We start from the raw sequence: 21816 nt of genomic DNA, 5'->3' as shown, positions 1-21816 counted from the left end.
TTTAGAGAAAAATGTATTTTTTTATAATAAATAAATATTTTATATTTTTATGTTATTAATAAAAAAAATTTAACAAAATTACAATACACTAATTAAAATGTTAAGATTGTAAATAAAAAGATAAAAATAAATAATATTAATAATATTAATTTTGAATTATATGAAAAATAATAGTATGATATAAATAAAAAATAAAATCAACTCATTTATTAATCGGTGAAAAATAACACTAAAAATAGAATTAATACAATTGCATGTGATAAGAATTATATAAGTTATCTATCAGTTATCAGTTGTATTTTTTTAAAGTTCACTAAACATCTTATTTATCTATTTGTATATTTATTAGTTATTAGCTATACCTAAAAAATAAATCAAATACCCACTTAATAGTTAATATATCAGTTACTAATAGCCATATATTTATATAATATTTTAAAATAGAACCATTCGATAAAAATAATTATTAAATTAACTGTTAAATGAAAAAAAAATAATGGTATCAATTGAATTTAGTTAAAACGTTTTCTGAATATTATAAATTATTATCTCAATCTCTAAATATAATTATAAATATTATGTCACTAAAAAGTATAAAATAAGAGAGATAATGTGTTAATTTTAGTCAAAATAATAAATGTTACTTTAAAAATCGAACATATCTTATCCAAGTCAAAAAAATATGTATATTAATAAAATTAAGAAAAAAAAAGTAATAAATAAAAACCAAATAATTAATATATTTAAAATTATAAAGATCAAATAATTAAGAGGTAAAATAATTGAGTTGAAAATATGTTGCTTTAAAAAATGAAAGAAATTAAAAAGTTCACAGATTAAAAAATAAAAAAAATAAATGATGTATTTTTAAAATAAAAAAAAGAATAATATATTTTTAAAATAAAAAAATTAAATAATTAATTTTTTAAAAATAGAGATATTAAATAATAATTTTGACTTTGTCCTTGTAATAATCGAATTAGGTTCGTTTGGATCCTCTGATGCTCTTCCTTGTTTTCCCGCCTTTTTTTTTTTATTTTGTGAATTCACTTAAACGACTTAATAACCCTAAATTAAGACTATAAATGAATTAAATTATTCAAACTTGATTTATAAAATATTTGAGTTTTAATTCAATTTTTATTGAGCCGATTTTTAAATTCGAGTAATGAATTTTACCGTATTTGACTATTATAATACTTAACTCAAATAAATCATAAACTTAATTAATTGAATGTTTAATTCTTTTTCCTTAAATTTTGATTGTTTCACAAAAAAATAATTTATATATAAAAATATTTTTTACTGTTTAGTTGTAATATTAATTAATAGTACATATTTATATCACATATGAATAAATATTTTCATATTTTAATAAAATTATTAAAATTTAAAAAATAAAAAAATAACTTAATTTTTCTTTTGATAAAGAAAGTATTTTCCGTTAACTCATTTTCTGAGTGTTCTATATGCTAGAAAAATACGAAAAATATTTCTCTATTTTCCGTGAAATAAATAAAACTTTAATTTTAAATATATTTTATATATTTAAATAATAAATTTATTATATATGCCATTTTACTTAAATATGTATAGTCAAAATATAAAAAATCAATATTTGATGTGAAACTAAAGCTTAATTAAATTTTAATTTGAAATTAACTAATTTTTATTTAAATTAATAATAATAATCATCATCACAAGTAACTTCTTAAATATCTAATTGAGTTGAAATATGAAAAAATAAAGGTTAATCAAGTTTTTTTTTTTTTTTTTTTTTTTATCAATAGATAGAATGCACATACCTAACGATTAGGGACAAGACTCGATATTTTAATAAAATTATGATAATTTTATTAACACTTTTCATCTTATATAAACGCTATCCACACATCTTCTATATTTAACTGGGGATTCCATCGTTCAAAGTTCTAGTCAAATTTCCAACCTCAAATTTACTTGACACTATATTAACTTGACTCAGCTTGATTATACTTACACTGGATTAAAATTAATTTCTTTCATTCTTTATGGTTTGAGTTATGTACCTTGAAAAAAAATATAATTTGAGCTCTGTAATTGAGAGTAATTATTCCCCATTTTCTTTTTAACATTTTGTTTAAGACAAAAGATTTATATGGCTAATTTTAATTAATTTGTGATTAAATAGAGATGGCAATTTGAGTTGGCGAGTCATATTTGTGTTATGCTAATATACAAAATGAATATAATTAGAGTTGTAACACAATTAAATAATTATGTTAAAAATCTAAATATAAATATGATCATTTTATTGTATGAATTTTGTAATATAATATGATTAATATTAAATTGTATACTATTAATTTAACATAATATTACTCATTTAATATAATTTGACATAACTTGATTCATTTAATATGATTTAATATGATTTATCTAATTTAACAGGATTTGCTATGAGTTAACGTTATTTATTTAATACATTTTAACATGATTCAACGCATTATGAACTTATATATTGATTTTCATTATTTAAAAATTTAATAATATATAAAAAATATAAAATTTAATTTTAACAAATAAGTGATATTTTAATATTTAAATATTGCAATATTTTAATTTATAAATTTGAAAAAATAAATAATTGAAAAAAATATTATGGTCATTTTGCTCTATAAATTCAAAAATTAAATAACTTTTAACAAAGAAAATACAAAACAATATAACTATAATAAAGTGATAAACTTTTAATATAATAAATTATTAGACTTATATATATATATATATATATATATATATCTTTACAAATTAATAGGTCAAGATTGATTAACGGGTTGTGAATTGACTTGTAACGTAAATAATAAAGCATATTATAAACACCTTAAATTGAGTTAATGAGTCATTTAATTGTGATATGAGACAATTATTAATATATTATAAATGAATAAACACAATTTTAATATCAACAAAAATAAATTCAAATTTTTATATAAATTTTGTATCGTATTTAGTGGTTATATCTAGAATTATTATCCTAAAATTAATGCTGGATTGTTGTGGTGGTATCATTTTATTTAATTTTGCTCAATCGCAGCAATGTTCACACAAGCATTAGATACTGCTAATGCAAGATTTGCCCAAATGGATATGTGGCCTAAAGAGAATGACTTGATCAAGATTTGTGACCAAAAATTAATATCTTTGACAAACTTGATTAAGAAATGACCAAATTATTAGTCTTAGAAAACCCTGGACTAAAGACAATGATTCATGGACCTAACTAATTGACCAATTCATTAATATTTTACTCTTATAATAAACAATTCATTATATACGTAAATTTAATGCTAATTTAGTCATTATTTGATACTATAACAAAGTAATATTTTAAAGTTTAATGATTAATAGTTTAAAATAATAATTAAAATACATAAATTTAAAATTTTTCATTATTCATTTTATTTTTTACAATTAATTATCAGTCATTAATACTTAATTGTTCATCATTAATCATTATTGGTAATCAATTACAAATCATTAAGCTAAGTTGAGGTGTACTCAAATTTAATTTAATTAAACCATGGAAAGTTTTTAGTCTATGTGAGTATGCTATGAATATTCAATATGTTATGTGAGAGTTATCATATAATATCATCATATTGCATTAAAATTTTTTTATGAATTTCAATCTTTAATTAATATATATAATGATTTGATCAATTAATAGTCACCCTCAATAATAATAATAATAATAATAATAATAATAATTTATGAAATTATGATATTATTATGCTAAGAAGTATCTAAGTGAATTAAATTAAAAATAAACTTTGCAATAAGATTAAAAATGAATTTCTCTTTAATGGCTTATTGGTATATATTAAAAAAAAATTACTAAAAAATTTATTATAAATTTACTTATTCAATTATTTTTGCGATTTAAAAGAGCATATATATATAAGTACTTAAATAATATAATGGAAACTTAAATATTATAATTTTATTGAAAAATATGTGTATATTGTTGAGATTATATTAAATATGATAATAAAAAGATATCAATTGAATTAAATTCTTGTAAAATTTAGATTCCAAACAAGGGATTAGGCAATGCAAAATATGAAATTCCTTGCTTTTCTGGCTTACCTGAGCATGTCTCCGCTATTCACTTGTGGAAAACTTGGCGCTGGGGAGATGGTGAAGTCATCACCAAAAGATGAAGGATGGCTAAGAGGCATCGGCCGATCAGGAATAGGTGGAACTTCAATATCCCCTTCCAACATTTTCAAAGCATCCAATATGGTAGGCCTTAATGCCACCATCACATGAGCACACAAAATCCCAACAAGCACAAACCTCTCCATTATGGCCTTCGGATTCGAATTTGACAAATCCCTATCTCTTAACAAAGAAACATCCAAAGCATCTTCTATTTTTCCAGCTTTCACCAATGACCAAACCCAATCAGTGATTAAAAAAACTTGGGGCGACCCTAATGAAGAGAAATCAATAGCTTTTCTCCCACACATTATCTCTAAGACAACAATCCCAAAGCTATAAACATCACTCCTCTCAGTCAATTGCCCATAAAGAGCATATTCAGGAGCCAAGTATCCATGAGTTCCGGCCACTCTTGTATTGAGATGAGACTGACCTTCCCTACTCTGCTTTGCCAACCCAAAATCAGCCACTCTTGCTCTCATCTCAGCATCTAACAATATATTTGTTGGCTTAATATCTCTATGATATATTGCAGGCTTCACTCCATAGTGCAAATAAGCTAATCCCATTGCCACATCCAAAATTATGCTCTTCCTTTGAGGCCATGTCAATGGTTTCTTTTCGGGTTGATCATCAAGTGATGGAAACAAATGATCATCAAGATTCCCGTTTGGCATGTAATCATAAACAAGATATCTTTGGCTCCGTCGCTCAGTATAATTTTCTTCTTCATCAACGACACAACACCCTCTAAGAGGCACCAGATTCCGGTGCTTCAAATTGCTATTAATCTCAACTTCATTGCAAAATTCTGCATCACCTTGAATATCAGATTCTATAACCCTCTTAACAGCTACCGTTGTCCCATCAGACAAAATTCCCTTGTAAACCAAACCGAACCCTCCTCTACCAATAAAATTCTCCTGTGAAAAATTTTCTGTTGCTTTCTCAAGATCGTCAATCTTGAACCAAATTGACCCAGTATTCGGCCTCAATCTTGGCCTAGACCCTTGTTCCTCCAAGTTAAAGGGAAAAGTAGAATTATTTTTCTTCCTCCATTTCTTATCATACCAAAAATACAATCCTAAGAAACTAGACATAACCAAAATAGCAACACTAGCACCAGTCAAGCCAAAAACAAGAGCAGAATGACCTTTACTAGATGAACCCACATTAGTTTCCAAGTCTAACTCTAACCCAAATATGCATGTCAGAGCACCGTTACTTTCAGGACCAAACTCATTAGCAATACCAGCAGCATACAGAACTGTAAAGTAAAAACAATCTGTAGCATGAGATTTATTACCACCAATTAGAAGCAAATCAGACTGAACTTTAAACCCAGCTGCCACACATGCACTGCACGAGGCAAGATCAACAAGATCAGGCCTACAAGCCGAGTCGAGCACAGTTGATTTACCCAATTTAGCAACCCAATCATGTAAAGTCTGCACTTGGGCACATATATTAGGACTTGACACAAACTCCATAGGATCAAAACAGTGAGACACTATTTCATCAGGTAAAGAAAGAGAGCTGAGCTTTGATTGATAATCTTGAAAGCAAGAAACAGAGGTGGCTAAGCTAGTAAGCTGAAAGAGAGAGGTTTCTTTGAGATGATGAGCAAGGCCTACCCCAAGGAGGGAGAGAAGGGTTCTGCAACATGGATCCATATTGGTCATAACATTTTGGTGATTGGCATTGTTATTTTCGGATGGCTGGTAATTTTGGCAAGAAGTTTTGTTCCATGGGATTCCCAGGACATAGTTAAAGACAATGGGGCATTGGGATGACAAATTATTTTGGGCAAGCGGAAGAGACTCGATTGCTGCTTCATGGGTAGGGGAGACAATAGTAGAAAGAGAGAGAAGCAAGTGAAGAAAGTAAATCATGTTTGCCCGTTTCTGTACTTGGCCTTAAGATTTTGCAAGGTTTATGTAGTGATTAATGAAAGTAAATCATCTAGACAGTTAAAAAAACAGAAGAGTTTTTTTTTTTTTTTTTTTTTTTTTTTTATAAGAAAAAGGAGGTTGTGCAACTTTTTCTCTAGGTCTCCTCTATCTAGATTCAAAGGAATCAGAGCTCTAGCTGCTGCTGGCTTGCAGTCGCTGTCACAGAAATTTGGACAAGAGCTCCACACGCAGAGACTATGGACCATGGGACCTTGTTTTATACGATACCGTATCATTTGATTCATTTCCGTTTCACGGTTTGGTTTCACTATGTTTTGGTGCTTTGACCCTGTGCAGAGATTACGGTTTTAATTTATTAGGATAATCATTTCGACATTTATTATTATTCCTTCCAATAATATTTTCTACAAAAAAAAATCTGAATTTTCTCCCTAAAATATAGTAAGCTGTCCCGTTGCATCCAACTCTTTTTCTTTCTTTTTGTCAATTTAATAGAGACATAATGCTAAGTTATACTATTCGAATTACCTTTTTTTATTTTTTATTATAAAATTAAATAATTTTAAATATTTAGATAATTAAATTCGATTTCGATATCTCCCTTTTTTTCATATTAAAAAAATATAGGAAAAGCACATAACTTACTTAGGACTGAGCAGAATTCGGTTTAAATTGAAAAACCGAATCGAATCGAGTCAATTCGATTCAATCGATTTGGTTTTAAAATTAAATCAATTCGGTTCGGTTTTACATTATAAAAATTTCGGTTATTTCGGTTTGGTTCGGTTTTGAAGAGAAAAAAATCGATTAAACCGAACCAAAAAGTAATTTATATACTCAAATCAAACTAAATCGAACCGAATTGATTTTTGAATTAATTTATTTTTATGTAAAATTTATGAATTAATTGTTTAATTTCATTGATTAATGGTTATTAGGTTCAAACCAAAGTTAAAATTAGACCAAATAACTTAAAAATCAAGTCTAAATTAAAAAATTAATAAAAAATCAAACCGATCGGTTTAAACCGAACCGAATCGAAATAGAGAGGTTCGATTCGATTCAGTTTTTCACCCATTTCGATTCGATTCGATTTCTAAAATTTACAGTTCAATTTTTATAATTTAATTCAGTTCGATTCAATTCGATTCGATTTGAACCGAATGCTCACCCCTAAACTTACTAATACTTCAATTGGATTCATTATAATATTATATATAATTTAGTATTTCTAAATTATAAATAAATAAGTTAAACTACTCTTTCCTTTTTCAAACAAGCTTGCAAAATACTTAACTCTTTTTACACGTTGGGTTGGAATAGTTCGAGATGAGTCTGGTCACATTCAACTATTACAATACTAATTTATTTAATAGCTTGCGACCTTACTCAATTATTTAATTTTTATATAATTTTCAATATTGGAAATATTAGTAAATTTTAATCATTATCATCCTTATTTTTAAATTAAAAAGTAAATAAGTTAAACTACTCTGAATTATTTAAATCAACTTGCAAAGTACTCTTAACTCTCTTTTCACGTCGGGTTGGAATACTTGCATAATGATTCTTGAAACATTCTAGTGTTATAACAGCTTGCAATTTTTTATTTTTTATTTTTCCGCGTAAGGAGACTAGAGAATGGAAATTCAAAATCGATGATATAAGTAATATGCTTTCAGTCACCAAAATATAAAAGCTCACAAACTACAAATTTTTATTAACAAACAATTATAAAACATCTTAATTATCAACAAAATTGATATCTTTGTTTTTTGGGTATGGTATTATTTTGTTTACTTCTGATCAATTGCAGCTACGATCACACCGTAAACAGCAAATCTTTAAATAATCAGGCCACAATCTATGGCTTAGATGAAGGCTAAAACCATACCAATCTGTTATGTTGACCTGTGCTAATATTTATGGAGAGAATCATGTGATTATGTAAATATTCCTTAGATAGTTTTCCATTCTGCATTTTCGCAATAGGTTGATGAAGTCCAAGGACGGATCTCTTTGCATTGGAGTGGGGTTGGTGAGAAAGCATTAGGGAATGAATGAGATATATAGTGTGATGCAACAAGGAACCCACTATTGATATGTAATTGGCATGGGCATAGATGTGAAGTCTAAGAATGTGTATGGCTCGTTTTAAAAACAAGATTATAGCAAGATTTTCCGAGAATATAACCAAAAAAGAAAATAATGAATGATAAAAGTATTTAAAAAAAATAAAATAAAATAAAATAACAACATAATATATTGAAGAATGATTTCATAGTAGAGGGTTTGTCACAGTAATTTTGATACTCATTATTACTTGGCCATGCAATGTTGCATAATCATCTTTCGAGGGAGTCATTAATTCATTGTTCCTCACTTCCTTGTGTCTTGTGGAACAACACTAACGAAGGTGAAATTGGAGAGTACAATGGAGACTCCTTATACAGCAATTAGTGCATATTTATTTTTCATGCTTTTAGTTATTAAGTTTTATAACACTGATTAATAATATTATTTATATTTTTTTTGAGGCATTACAAATTTTGATATTTTACATTTAGTATTTTTATTGCTAAATTCTAAATTTTTAAGAATTTTAATTTACAGATACTTTTATTGCTTATTCACTTACTAATGACAATGTTTATTTTATATATAGAAAAAAAGAGGACAGTTTACATTATTAATAACTATCCCTATTATAAAAAGTATACTTTTTTTCATTAATTACCATTATAATGATGATTATTAAATAAAATTTTCTCGCTCACTTACTTCAAATATAACCTCATCGCAAACATAATCTTTTCGTCACTAATTATAACTAGTGACAACTATCCACTCGTCACTAAATAAATCTTCATCACTTATCTACTCATTAACAATAAATTTTATGTTGACAATGACCGACATAGCTCATAGCAAGCGTAAGCTTATGTTGTTAATTATTTTTAGTGATGAGATTTATTTAAAATTTTCTTTAAACAAAATTTCTCAATTACCTATTTATTAGCGACAAATATAATGTTTATAACGATAAAAAAATGTTCATCACAAATGAAAGATTCCGTTATTAATTGTCATTAGCAATGATCAATTGCTTGTTGCTAATAGCTATTTTCTTGTCTCCTTCGCTACTTGCAGTTTATTGCCAATGATGATGATGATAATTAGTTACGATCAACAATAAGCCCTAACAAGCACAATATTTGGAACAACTTCATTGCAAAAGAAAAATTAGTGAGAGAGACATTTACAAGAGTTACGATGTCACAATATTTATCGCTAAAATAAGAAGAAAGGACATCCAATTATTAGCTATGAAAACAAGTTGTTGGAGATAAGTAGTTTTTATTTTTTAATAGTGCTCTTACCTTGAAGTCCTTAGACATGAATCCACAAAAAAATTCTTACATAAACCTGATTTATTATGGATCTAAAACACAAATATATGAGACCCATATAAGTAGATTCCGCTATATGTATTGTATCCATGGTAACATAGACTAAATCTAGGCAAGAAAATCTTGAATCCACATGCTAATCGATCCATTTCATTGGTTTTAGACTTCTTATATCATGTTCATTTTCACTATAGAACATAATTCTATTGAATCAACTGAAGGAATGATTTTGCGGATAAACATTGCTCCACTTTTCTACATCGATTTTAGGCAATGCAAAACAAGAAATTCCATACTTTCTGGCTTACCTGAGCATGTCTCCATTATCTACTTGTGGAAAAATCGGTGTTGGGGAGATGGTGACGCCATCACCAAAAGATGAAGGATGGCTAAGGGGCATTGGCCGATCGGGAATAGGTGGAACTTCAATATCCCCTTCCAACATTTTTAGAGCATCCACTATAGTAGGCCTTAAAGCAAAAATCACATGAGCACACAAAATCCCAACAAGCACAAACCTCTCCATTATGGCCTTTGGATTCAAATTTGAAAAATCCTCGTCTCTCAGCAAAGAAACATCAAAGGCGTCTTCTATTTTTCCAGCTTTCACCAATGACCAAACCCAGTCTGTGATAAAAAAAAAAAACTTGTGGTGACCTTGATAAAGACAAATTAAAAAAAAACTTGTGGTGACCTTGATAAAGACAAATCAATAGCTTTTCTCCTACACATTATCTCCAAAACAACTATCCCAAAGCTATAAACATCACTCTTCTCAGTCAGTTGCCCATAAAGAGCGTATTCAGGAGCCAAGAATCCACGAGTTCCGGCCACTCTTGTACTGAGATGAGACTGACCTTCCCTACTCCGCTTTGCCAACCCAAAATCAGCCACTCTTGCTCTCATCTCAGCATCTAACAATATATTTGTTGGCTTAATATCTCTATGATATATTGCAGGTTTCACTCCATCGTGAAAATAAGCTAATCCCTTTGCCACATCCAAAATTATGCTCTTCCTTTGAGGCCATGTCAATAGTTTCTTCCCCGTTTGATCATCAAGTGATGGAAACAAATGATCATCAAGATTCCCATTAGGCAGGTAATCTTAAACAAGATACCTTTGACTCCCTCGCTCAGTATAATTTTCTTCTTCATCAACTACACAACACCCTCTAAGAGGCACCAGATTCCGGTGCTTCAAATTGCTATTAATGTCAACTTCATTGCAAAATTCTGCATCACCTTGAATATCAGATTCTATAATCCTCTTAACAGCTACCGTTGTCCCATCAGACAAAATTCCCTTGTAAAACAAACCAAACCCTCCTTTACCAATAATATTCTTCTGCGAAAAATTTTCTGTTGCTTTCTCAAGATCATGAATCTTGAACCAAATTGACCCAGTCTTGGGCATCCGTTTTGGCCTAGATCCTTGCTCTTCCTCCAAATCAAAGGGAACAGTAGAATTATTTTTCTTCTTCCATTTCTTATCACACCAAAAATACAATCCTAACATACTAGACATGACCAAAATACCAACACTAGCACCAGTCAAGCCAAAAACAAGAGCAGAATGACGTTTACTGAATGACATATTAGATTTTAAGTCTAAGCCAAATATACATGTCACAGCACCATCACTTTCAGGACCAAACTCATTAACAATACCAGCAGCATATAGAACTGTAAAGTAAAAGCAATCAGTTGCATGAGTTTTATTACCATCAATTAATAATAAATCAGATTGGACTTTAAACCCAGCTGTCACATATGCACCGCAAGACACAAGATCAACAAGATCAGGCCTACAAGCCGTGTCAATCACAGTTGATTTACCCAATTTAGCAACCCAATCCTGTAGAGTCTGCACTTGGGCACACATATTAGGAGTTAACACAAACTCCATAGGATCAAAACAGTGAGACAAAATATCATCAGGTAAGTGTAGACTCTTATTTTGTGATGAGTATGTGCATTGAGGCCGTGGGAAACCCGATGATGAAAAATTATATGACTGTAAGATGTAATTGGAGGCATTGAGTTGAATTATTAATTCCGTGGCATGATCTTGAAAAAATAAAAAATAATAATAAAGTTTTGGGAAAATTAATTTAATTAAATTTAAATAAAATTTTATTTTGTTTAAATTTAATATGGGTAGTTCTTAAATGGATCTAATTAAGTTTAATTAGGCTCTATGGGCCTAAGAAAGCCTAGTTAGGAATTTTAAATGGGACCCATTTAATTATTTTCTAAAAATTAAATTAATAAAATATCTCTCTCCTCCTTGGCCCCACTCTCTTCCTCACTCCCTATTGGTGCCTTCCATTTTTTCCTGTCTTCCTATTGGTTGAAACACCTCACTCATATCCCAGTCTTATTCGAATTCTGCAATCGTAGTTGTTTAAGTCATCTAAACTTTATCACCCTAAGACTCCAAATCCTACCACACCTCTTCCTCATTCCCTATTGGTGCCTTCCATTTTTTCCTGTCTTCCTATTGGTTGAAACACCTCACTCATATCACAGTCTTATTCGAATTCTACAATTGTAGTTGTTTAAGTCATCTAAACTTTATCATCCTAAGACTCCAAACCCTATCACACCTCTCTCCCAAAACCCTATAAATACCCTACTAGAGAAGGGAAGAAGGGGATGATGGGAGGAAAGAGGAAGAGAAAATTCAGAGCTATAAGAAATTTAGAGATATTTAAGACTCTTTGAGTTCTTCCTTATTTTCTTTTCTTCAAGAAGATTTTCATACAAGATTTCTGGAATGTCAGTTTTTATTGTTTTCTTTTCAAGATCTATGCCACGCAATATTTTAATTCTATGCTCTTTGTCTTCAATTTATTTTATATGTTCATATAGATCATGTAATCATATTTAATTTGAGGGGGATACACAACTCTGCACATGTTTAGTTTCTGTCTCTCGTACTTTTATTATTTTTCTTTATTTTCTTTACTTTTTATTACAAACAAAATTGGTAAGTAGCCCTAAGGTAAGTACCAAAGAGGGCATTTGCGCGGAGCTTATATGGAGCTAAACGGGAATAAGCCAGGGATATCATTGCCATACTAGAAGAGAAGGCCATTTTTTAAGGGTAGCTTGTCCCAATGGCAACTGCATTTACCAACAAGTAAGTAGCTCTAAACTTCTCGAATAACCATTGGCATGAAATTGTAGTAATAATAGAACTTTCATTTGGTAAATTAAAATTAACTTTGTTTTTAATTTAACTGACTTTTGCATGTAATTAATTTAAATAAATACTTTGTAAATTAAAATTAATCTTGTTTCTAAATTAAACTAATATTGGCATGTAAAATAAATTTAATTTAATACTTGGTAATTGTAAAATAAATTTGCATGTTAGAAATCTTTATTAGGTTGTGATTGTTTGGGACTTATGTGATATTAGAATAAATTACACATGTACATAATTAACTTAGTTCAATTATCCTTAGGGTAACTTGGTGAAAATTAATTATTTAGGTTAAATAGAAACATAGGGTTATTTGAAATTGAATTTGTTTGTAAATTAAATTCCCAATAATAAATTAATTTTAGTCATCTGGTAAATATCATTTAAATAATTAGCAACCCCATAGATAGGAATTACTTGTGCATGAAAATTGTGTGTAAACAACAACCCTTTTTGTGAATTACTTGCGTGTGTAGGATTAGAATTGCATTTTTTTAGGATAAAGTTTAATAAAGGAATAATAAACAAACTTCTAGAAACATTAGTAGAGGATTGGCACTCGAATTAACGAGGTTAGACCAGGCGTAAGGGGTGCCTAACACCTTCCCCTTACGCACCACTATCCAGAACCTAGACATTGGGCTATGGTAATGACGGTTGTGGAAACTCTGCAAGGAGTAAGTTGCCATCCATGACCCTCGAAAGAAACACTGAATATGTCCCGGTTATTACCCGGGTGGCGACTCCTGTCTATCTATGCCTTTGTGGCATAAATCCTTAGTACCGTGGTAGTGTTATGGGAAGACGGTACTTACCAGTGGTTTGATTCTATTAGGATTGTATGAAGTGCATGTCTAGGAAATGCTGTCTAAGTAGGTGGTACTTTAGTGAGACCATTGTGACTCCACCATCTTTCCTGGGCATTACCTGGTGCATTTTATATAATTCTAATGGATGATATTTCGCCTCACGCCCCACCCCACAGTAAGGAAAGAGAGCTGAGATTTTTTTGATAATCTTGGAGGCAAGAAACATAGGTGAGTAAGCTAGGCAGCTGAAAGACAGAGGTTTCTTTCAGATTTTTAGCAAGGCCTATCCCAAAGAGGGAGAGAAGTGTTCTGCAACATGAATCTTTATTGTTCATGCCATATAGGTCACTTTTGGACGGCTGGTAATTTTGGCAAGTTGTTTTGTTCCATGGGATTTTCAAGACATAGTCAAGGGCAATGGGGCAATTGGAGGACAAATTATTTTGGGCAAGAGGATGAGACTTGATTGCTGCTTCATGGGTAGGGGGGATGATAGCAGAAAGAAAGAGAAATAAGTGAAGAAGTAAATCATGTCTGCCCATTTCTGTCCTTGGCCTCATGATTTTGCTTGGGTTATGTACTGATTAATAGACTCTGGGTTCTCGGTTCTGGTTTGCAAAATGTGCAAGTTGAAGAAAGGAATCATCTTGACAGAAAAAAAAAATATTTTTTTAAGGTTGAATGCTCAAACTGGAGGTTGTGCAACTTTTTCTCTCGCACAGATTCAGAGCTCTAGCTGCTGCTGGTTTGCTGTTGCTGTCACATAATGCAGAGATTCGAGACCATCTTGGGCTTTCTCCCACTTCACTCCTTGTCTTATAAGATACCGTATCATTTGATTCATTTCCGTTTTACGGCTTGGTTTCTCCATACTTTGACCCCATACTAATCGAATTGGGTCCTTTCCATCAACTTGCAAAACACTTCACTCTTTGTTCACGTCGGGTTGGAATAGCTCGAGATTGTCACATTCAACTATTATAATTGTTTATTAAATAGCTTGCGAACTTAATCAATTATTCAATTTTTTATACAATTTTAAATATATTTTATATATTGAAAAAAGAAATTTGTTATATAAATATATCAATTTGAGTCGTTGTAACAATTGAGCTTATTTTAAATTAAATTTAACAAAATTTTTATTTAAATTTATACTAGAATTAAATTAAATAAATTAAATTTAAATATTCTAAATATTGACCGAATTCAAGTGTGAAAAAATAAAACTCAATCAAATTAAGTCAAATTGAATTCTAAATCACAAATATTTTACTCAAATCAAATTCAAGTTCGAGGTCGTGCATTTTTGAATACGTTGTTTGACTGGATGTAATTTACAATGATATTTTAGAAATGTAATGTCATTAATTCATTGTTCCTTGTTCTTGTAGGACAACACTAATGAAGGTGAAATTGGCAAACATTTCGTCACTAATTGTAATTTGCAATAACTATCCATTCGTCACTAAATAAATCTTCATCGCTAACCTATTTACTAACAATAAATTTTATGTTGACAACAACAAAAATAAACTTATTGCATATGTAATCTTATGTTGTTAATTGTTTTTAGTATGAGACTTATTTCAAATTTTCTTTAAATAAAATTTCTTGCTTTCCTACTTATTAGTAACAAACATTATGTTTTTAATGACAAAAAAAAAAACAAAAAAACTCATCACAAATAAAAAGGTTATGTCATTTATTATCATTAGCAACGATCAATTGCTCAGTGCTAATAGTTGATTTCTTGTCTCCTCCACTACTTATAATTTATTACCAATAATGATACTTAGTTAGGATTAACAATAAGCCCTCATAAACACAATATTTGGAATGACTTCATCACAAAAAAAAAAAAAAAAAAAAAATTAGTGAGAGAGCCATTAATAATGAATAACGACCCCACAATATCTATCACTAAAACAAGCAAGGACTTCCAACTATTAGCGACGAAAACAAGTTGTTGGAGATAACCATGTTTTTCATAGTAGTGCTTTTAACTTGAGGTCATTAGACATAAATCCATGAGAAATTCTTACGTAGACTTGGTCCATCATGGATATGAACTTAAGATATGAATATATGAGACTCATATATTTAATAGATGGATTCCACTATATATCTTGTGTCTTGAGTTTATGGTAAACTAAGTTTAGGCAAAAAAATTCACATGCTAATTGATCCATTTATATCATGTCCATTTTCACTATTAAACATAATTCTATTGAATCAACTGAAGGAATGATTTGCGGATAAACATTGCTCTACTTTTCTACATCCATTTTAAGCAATGCAAAATATGAAATTCCATACTTTCTGGCTTACCTGAGCATGTCTCCATTATTTACTTGTGGAAAACTCGGTGCTGGGGAGACGGTGAAGCCATCACCAAAAGATGAAGGATGGCTACGGGGCATCGGCCGATCGGGAATAGGTGGAACTTCAATATCCCCTTCCAACATTTTTAGAGCATCCAATATAGTAGGCCTTAAGGCAAAAATTACATGAGCATACAAAATCCCAACAAGCAAAAACCTCTCCATTGTGGCCTTCGAATTCGAATTTGACAAATCTCTATCTCTTAGCAAAGAAACATCCACGGCATCTTCTATGTTTCCAGCTTTCACCAATGGCCAAACCCGATCAGTGATTAAAAAAACTTGCGGCGACCCTAACGAAGACAAATCAATAGCTTTTCTCCCACACATTATCTCTAAGACAACAATCCCAAAGCTGTAAACATCACTCCTCTCAGTCAATTGCCCTTAGAGCGTATTCAGGAGCCAAGTATCCATGAGTTTCGGCCACTCTTGTATTGAGATGAGACTGACCTTCCCTACTCTACTTTGCCAACCCAAAATCAGCCACTCTTGCTCTCATCTCAGCATCTAACAGTATATTTGTTGGCTTAATAACTCTATGATATATTGCAGGCTTCACTCCATAGTGCAAATAAGCTAATCCCTTTGCCACATCCAAAATTATGCTCTTCTTTTGAGGCCATGTCAATTGTTTCTTTTCGGGTTGATCATCAAGTGATGGAAACAAATGATCATCAAGATTCCCATTAGGCATGTAATCATAAACAAGATACCTTCCGCTCCCTCGCTCACTATAATTTTCGTCTTCATCAACTACACAACACCCTCTAAGAGACACCAAATTTCGGTGCTTCAGATTGCTATTAATCTCAACTTCATTACAAAATTCTGCATCACCTTGAATATTAGATTCTATAATCCTCTTAACAGCCACCGTTGTCCCATCAGACAAAATTCCCTTGTAAACCAAACCAAACCCTCCTCTACCAATAAAATTGTCCTGTGAAAAATTTTCTGTTGCTTTCTCAAGATCATCAATGTTGAACCAAATTGACCCAGTATTCGGCCTTGGTCTTGGCCTAGACTCTTGTTCCTCCATATGAAAGGGAAAAGTAGAATTATTTTTCTTCCTCCATTTCTTATCATACCAAAAATACAATCCTAAGAACCTAGACATGACCAAAATAGCAACACCAGTACCAGTCAAGCCAAAAACAAGAGCAGAATTACCTTTACTAGGTGAACCCATATTGGATTCCAAGTCTAACTCTAACCCAAATAAACATGTCAGAGCACCATCACTTTCATGCCCAAACTCATTAACAATACTAGCAGCATACAGGACTGTAAAGTACAAACAATATGCAGCATGGGTTGTATTACCGTCGATTAATATCAAATCAGAATGAACTTTAAATGCAGCTGCCACACATGCACTGCACGATGCAAGATCAGCAAGATCAGGCCTACAAGCCGTGTCGAGCACAGTTGATTTACCCAATTTAGCAACCCAATCCTGAAAAGTCTGCCCTTGGGCACATATATTAGGAGTTAACACAACCTCCATAGGATCAAAACAGTGAGACACAATATTATCAGGTAAAGAAAGAGAGCTGAGCTTTGTTTGGTAATCTTGAAGGCAAGAAACAGAGGTGGGTAAGCTAGGAAGCTGAAAGAGAGAGGTTTCTTTGAGATGCTGAGCAAGGCCTACCCCAAAGAGGGAGAGAAGGGTTCTGCAACATGGATCCATATCGGTCATACCATTTTGGAGATTGGCAGTGTTATTTTTGGATGGCTGGTAATTTTGGCAAGAAGTTTTGTTCCATGGGATTCTCAAAACATAGTTAAGGACAATGGGGCATTGGGATGACAAATCATTTTTGGCAAGAGGATGAGACTCGATTGCTGCTTCACGGGTAGGGAGGATAATGGCAGAAAGAGTGAGAAACAAGAGAAGAAGTAAGTCATGTCTGCCCATCGCTGTACTTGGTCTCAAGATTTTGCTTGGGTTATGTATTGATTAATGGATTCTGGTTTGCAAAATGTGCAAGTTAGAGAAGTGTTGAATTCTCAAATTGGAGCTTGTGCTACTTTCTCTCTCGCTCTTTTCAATCCAACAGGTTCAGTGCTATAGCTGCTGCTGGCTTGCAGTTGCTGTTGTAAGAAAGGTCGAATTAGTGCGGTGCTTGTTATAATCAACGAGACAAGAAGGGTGGGCTTTTATGCAAGGGGCTGATGTGGAGCCCTTCAGTCTACGATACCGTATCATTTGATTCATTTCCGTTTGCGGTTTGGTTTCGCCCTTTTTTGGTGCTTTGACCCTATGCAGCCTTTATCGAATTGGGTCCTTTATGCTCATCCTTTTATTATAAATTACAAATTAACTAGCAAAATACTTAACTCTTTTTTCATAGTCACATTCAACTCTTTTTATATAATTTTAAATCTAGTTTATATATTAAAAAAGAAATTTATTAATTATATGAACTGTTTTATCTAAATATATATAATAAAAGTAACAATTTGAGTTTAAAAAAATTGAGCCTATTTGAATTTTAATTAAAAATTAATAAAATTTTTATTATATTATACCGATGATAAGTTAAATTAAGTTAAATTTAGATATCTTAAATATTTAACTGAATCGAGTTTGAGTGTGGAAAAAAATAAAACTCAATTGAATTGACTCAAATAGAATACTAAACCACAAATTTTTCACTTAAACCAAATTTGAGTTTAAGGTCGGGTATTTTCAAGTATATTATTCAACTAAATCTTATAAGATATGTTTAAATAGTATATAATTTAATTTGAGATAAATTGAAATTTAAAAAATAATATCTATATATAAACTGAATTTTATGTGTTGGACCAGCTATTTGAACCCTTTTATATAAATAAATAATTAAACATATAATATATTTCTTATAATAATATTTATACGTTTTATATGTATTATATTTTAGATAAGTAAAATTTAAATATCTTATCAAATCATTAATTTTTAAAATATAAATTTTTGAGAAAAATTGTACTTTTATATAAATTATTTATTAAACTATATAAAACTAAATAGTTTTAGATATCATTCCAATAATGATAACTAGATTTAAAATAGGTTTAAGTAGAATAGGGTGAATTTTAATCAGATTTAAAATGAATTTAAGTATTAAAAATATTAATTAATTTAGATTTGAATATAATAGTTTTACGGTATAATAGCTTGCAAATTCAATCAATTATTCAATTTTTAATATAATTTTAAATGTAACTTACATATATATATTTAAAAAATAAATAAATATATATATATATATATATATATATATATATATATATATATATATATATATATATATATATATATATATATATGGGCTTATCTGAATTTTGATTTAAAATTAATAAATTTTTTATTAAAATTTATAATGATAGTCAAGTAATAAAATTAAATTTGAATATTTTAAATAGTTAATATTTCAGTTGAATTTGAGTATAAAAAAAGGCCCAATTGAATAATTTGAATTCAATTTTATTCTTTTCTTTTTTTCTATTTTTTTTTTCTCTTTCATATTTTTTTTCCTTGGGTTTATATCGATTTTCTTTTTTTTTTTTTTATTCTTTTAATAACCTCTTAGATATGTATTTATTTAAAACAAATTTAAATTTTTCTAATCAGATTTGTGTTTGTTAGAAATAATTTTAGATTTTCTCTCCAATATTGAGGCCATATTCTTTATATTATTCGGGTTTTATTTTCTTCTCTTAGTAAGGTTTTGTTTATTTTTTTATAATATTTTAATGGACTATTTAATAATTCGAAATACCCGTTGATTTTTTTAGTTGGAAACTTTGAATATTTAAATATAGATAATAATTTTCTACCAATAGAATCTAATAGTGCTGCCTGTTTCTCCATATTTGATGGTTTATATCTCTTCTTCCCGCTACAGAGGTAACAACTTTTTAAAAGGATAGTATTGTAAAAGATTTTTTTAGCCATCCAAAATGAAAATAACTAGTTAATATCAGGAAGATTATTATGCTAGCTATACTCAAATAATCTCTTAATAAAAGATTTTAATTGTTTATATATATATATATATATATATATATATATATATATATATATATATATATATTTTTTTTTTTTTTCACTTTTTGAGAAGATTATGTTGTATTTCTTATTAATGAATTACTCAATTTTATATAAAAAAATAATCCAATTTTAAATCACAAAATTTTTAATTAAATTGAATTTAAATTTAACAATATATTAACTCGATTAAACTTTATTAATTTCTAGAAAAAAAAAAAAACTATTCGAGCTACGTAATTTACTAATTCTTTCACATTTTATGAACTTTTTATCTATTAGCGCAGATATCAAACCTTCAAATTTCCATTTTAAGCGCAAAAACTACAAATTTTCATTAGCAAACAATTATTATTTCTCAACAAAAGTTTATTTCGTTGTTTTTTGGGAATGGTATTATTTTGTTTAATTTTGATCAACTGCAGCTATGATCACCCTACGTATTAGATGATGGAGATGCATGATTTGGCAAAATGGACATGTGGCCCAAAAAGCTAGTGCAATTTCCCAAGCTAAATGTAAGCAAGTCAATTATCCATCTTCACATCGGAAGCAGGAAAATTATGTAAATAACAGTATTTATTTAAATGAGCATACTTCATTTAATGATAAAAATTTATTGGATGAGAAGTAATCAAAATAATCTAATTGAAATTAATTTTCTGTACCTTAAAAATATAGAGAAAATTGAAATGAGAAAGGCTTGTGTTGTCTTACATAAGTTTGGGATAAAATGTTTCTGCTATATATAAGATTTAGAAAAATCTCCTCCCTTTAAACTAGTTTTTAGAGTAAAGTTAGGTCTGATTTATTTTTTTGACATGGTATTAGAGCCTACTTTGCTATGTTGGATCACTTACAAATGTGTTTATTTATAAATTTCACACTCTAGATGTTCATATCTAAACGTGATGTGTGTATTATCTCACGTTGATCAGAAAAAATATGCCATGCATATCATAAAAATTAAGATCACTAGAATGAGGAATCCACATGTTCACATCATGGGTTTATGCGATAGAATGAGTCTAGGTAAATTTTCCTCATGAAATAATATAACATTTTAGACTTTTTTGTCATCTTATTGAGACCAAATTAAATAGACTTTATAACAGAGTGTGAAATGCACAATGAAATAGCCTTCCTCTCTTATGTAGGATGGGAACACTCAAACTCGATAGCTCTACTTAAACATTTGTGTAGATTAATCAGGATATGCTTGATTGACCAACTAAATTAGGTTTTTCTATTGGACTTTGATTATGGTTCAAACATGTAATCTCATAGAGTTATAGTCTTAGAGAAGTCCAATATTGTTAAATCAAAATTCATTGATTCAACAAAAAATGAGGGAACTCGAATTTGAAAGAGTTTGTGCAAATTAATAATTATGTCTTATTTATTTATTTATTTTGGGTTGATTAAACTCTGAGTAGGATTAGAACTCATGATCACATAGTCCTATAATATGTTCTTGTAGGATAATTGAGCGCGAAGAAGAGATCCAGAAAATAGAAGTGAAGGCATAGAAATTTTACTATGAGAAAAAATATTATATAAAATAATAAATTATTTATTATGAGAAAAAATAATATAATAATGCATATAAATTTTCAATATATAACAATAATTGATTAAAATAATTATTAATTAACTAAATATAAAATAAAGTAATAAATGTTGTAAGTCTTCAAATCAACAAATCAATTTGTCACTAAAATTAAAGAAATAAAATTAATCTATATATAATTAAAATATACTGAAATAATTGATTCTTATTGTTCAATAGAATAATGGAATATGAATTGAAAAAATAAAATTTACCTTATGAAATTAAGTTTATTCACT

General features: G+C 29.4%; 1 protein-coding gene and 2 pseudogenes across 1 annotated transcript; all 3 read right to left on the bottom strand.

Annotated features, from left to right (window-relative positions):
- Positions 1–4060: 4060 nt before the first annotated feature.
- Positions 4061–6120, bottom strand: LOC110658680 (probable receptor-like protein kinase At1g11050). Its single transcript, XM_021816406.2, has one exon. It carries the CDS (start codon positions 6093–6095, stop codon positions 4125–4127), a length of 1971 nt encoding a protein of 656 aa, XP_021672098.2. The 5' UTR covers positions 6096–6120; the 3' UTR covers positions 4061–4124.
- A 3710-nt stretch (positions 6121–9830) lies between these two features.
- On the bottom strand, positions 9831–14320 carry LOC110658691 (probable receptor-like protein kinase At1g11050; annotated as a pseudogene).
- Positions 14321–15872: 1552 nt separating this feature from the next.
- On the bottom strand, positions 15873–17850 carry LOC110653087 (probable receptor-like protein kinase At1g11050; annotated as a pseudogene).
- Between the last annotated feature and the right edge of the window lie 3966 nt (positions 17851–21816).

The sequence above is a fragment of the Hevea brasiliensis genome, chromosome 8 (genome assembly GCF_030052815.1).
Source record: "Hevea brasiliensis isolate MT/VB/25A 57/8 chromosome 8, ASM3005281v1, whole genome shotgun sequence".
Classification (NCBI taxonomy): Eukaryota; Viridiplantae; Streptophyta; class Magnoliopsida; order Malpighiales; family Euphorbiaceae; genus Hevea; species Hevea brasiliensis.
The sequence above is the reverse complement of the archived record's forward strand: the minus strand, read 5'-3'. Positions and strand labels throughout refer to the sequence as shown.

Bases quoted from the DNA above. Each gene is read 5' to 3' on its own strand.
- LOC110658680 (XM_021816406.2), bottom strand. From the start codon at position 6,095: ATGATTTACTTTCTTCACTTGCTTCTCTCTCTTTCTACTATTGTCTCC.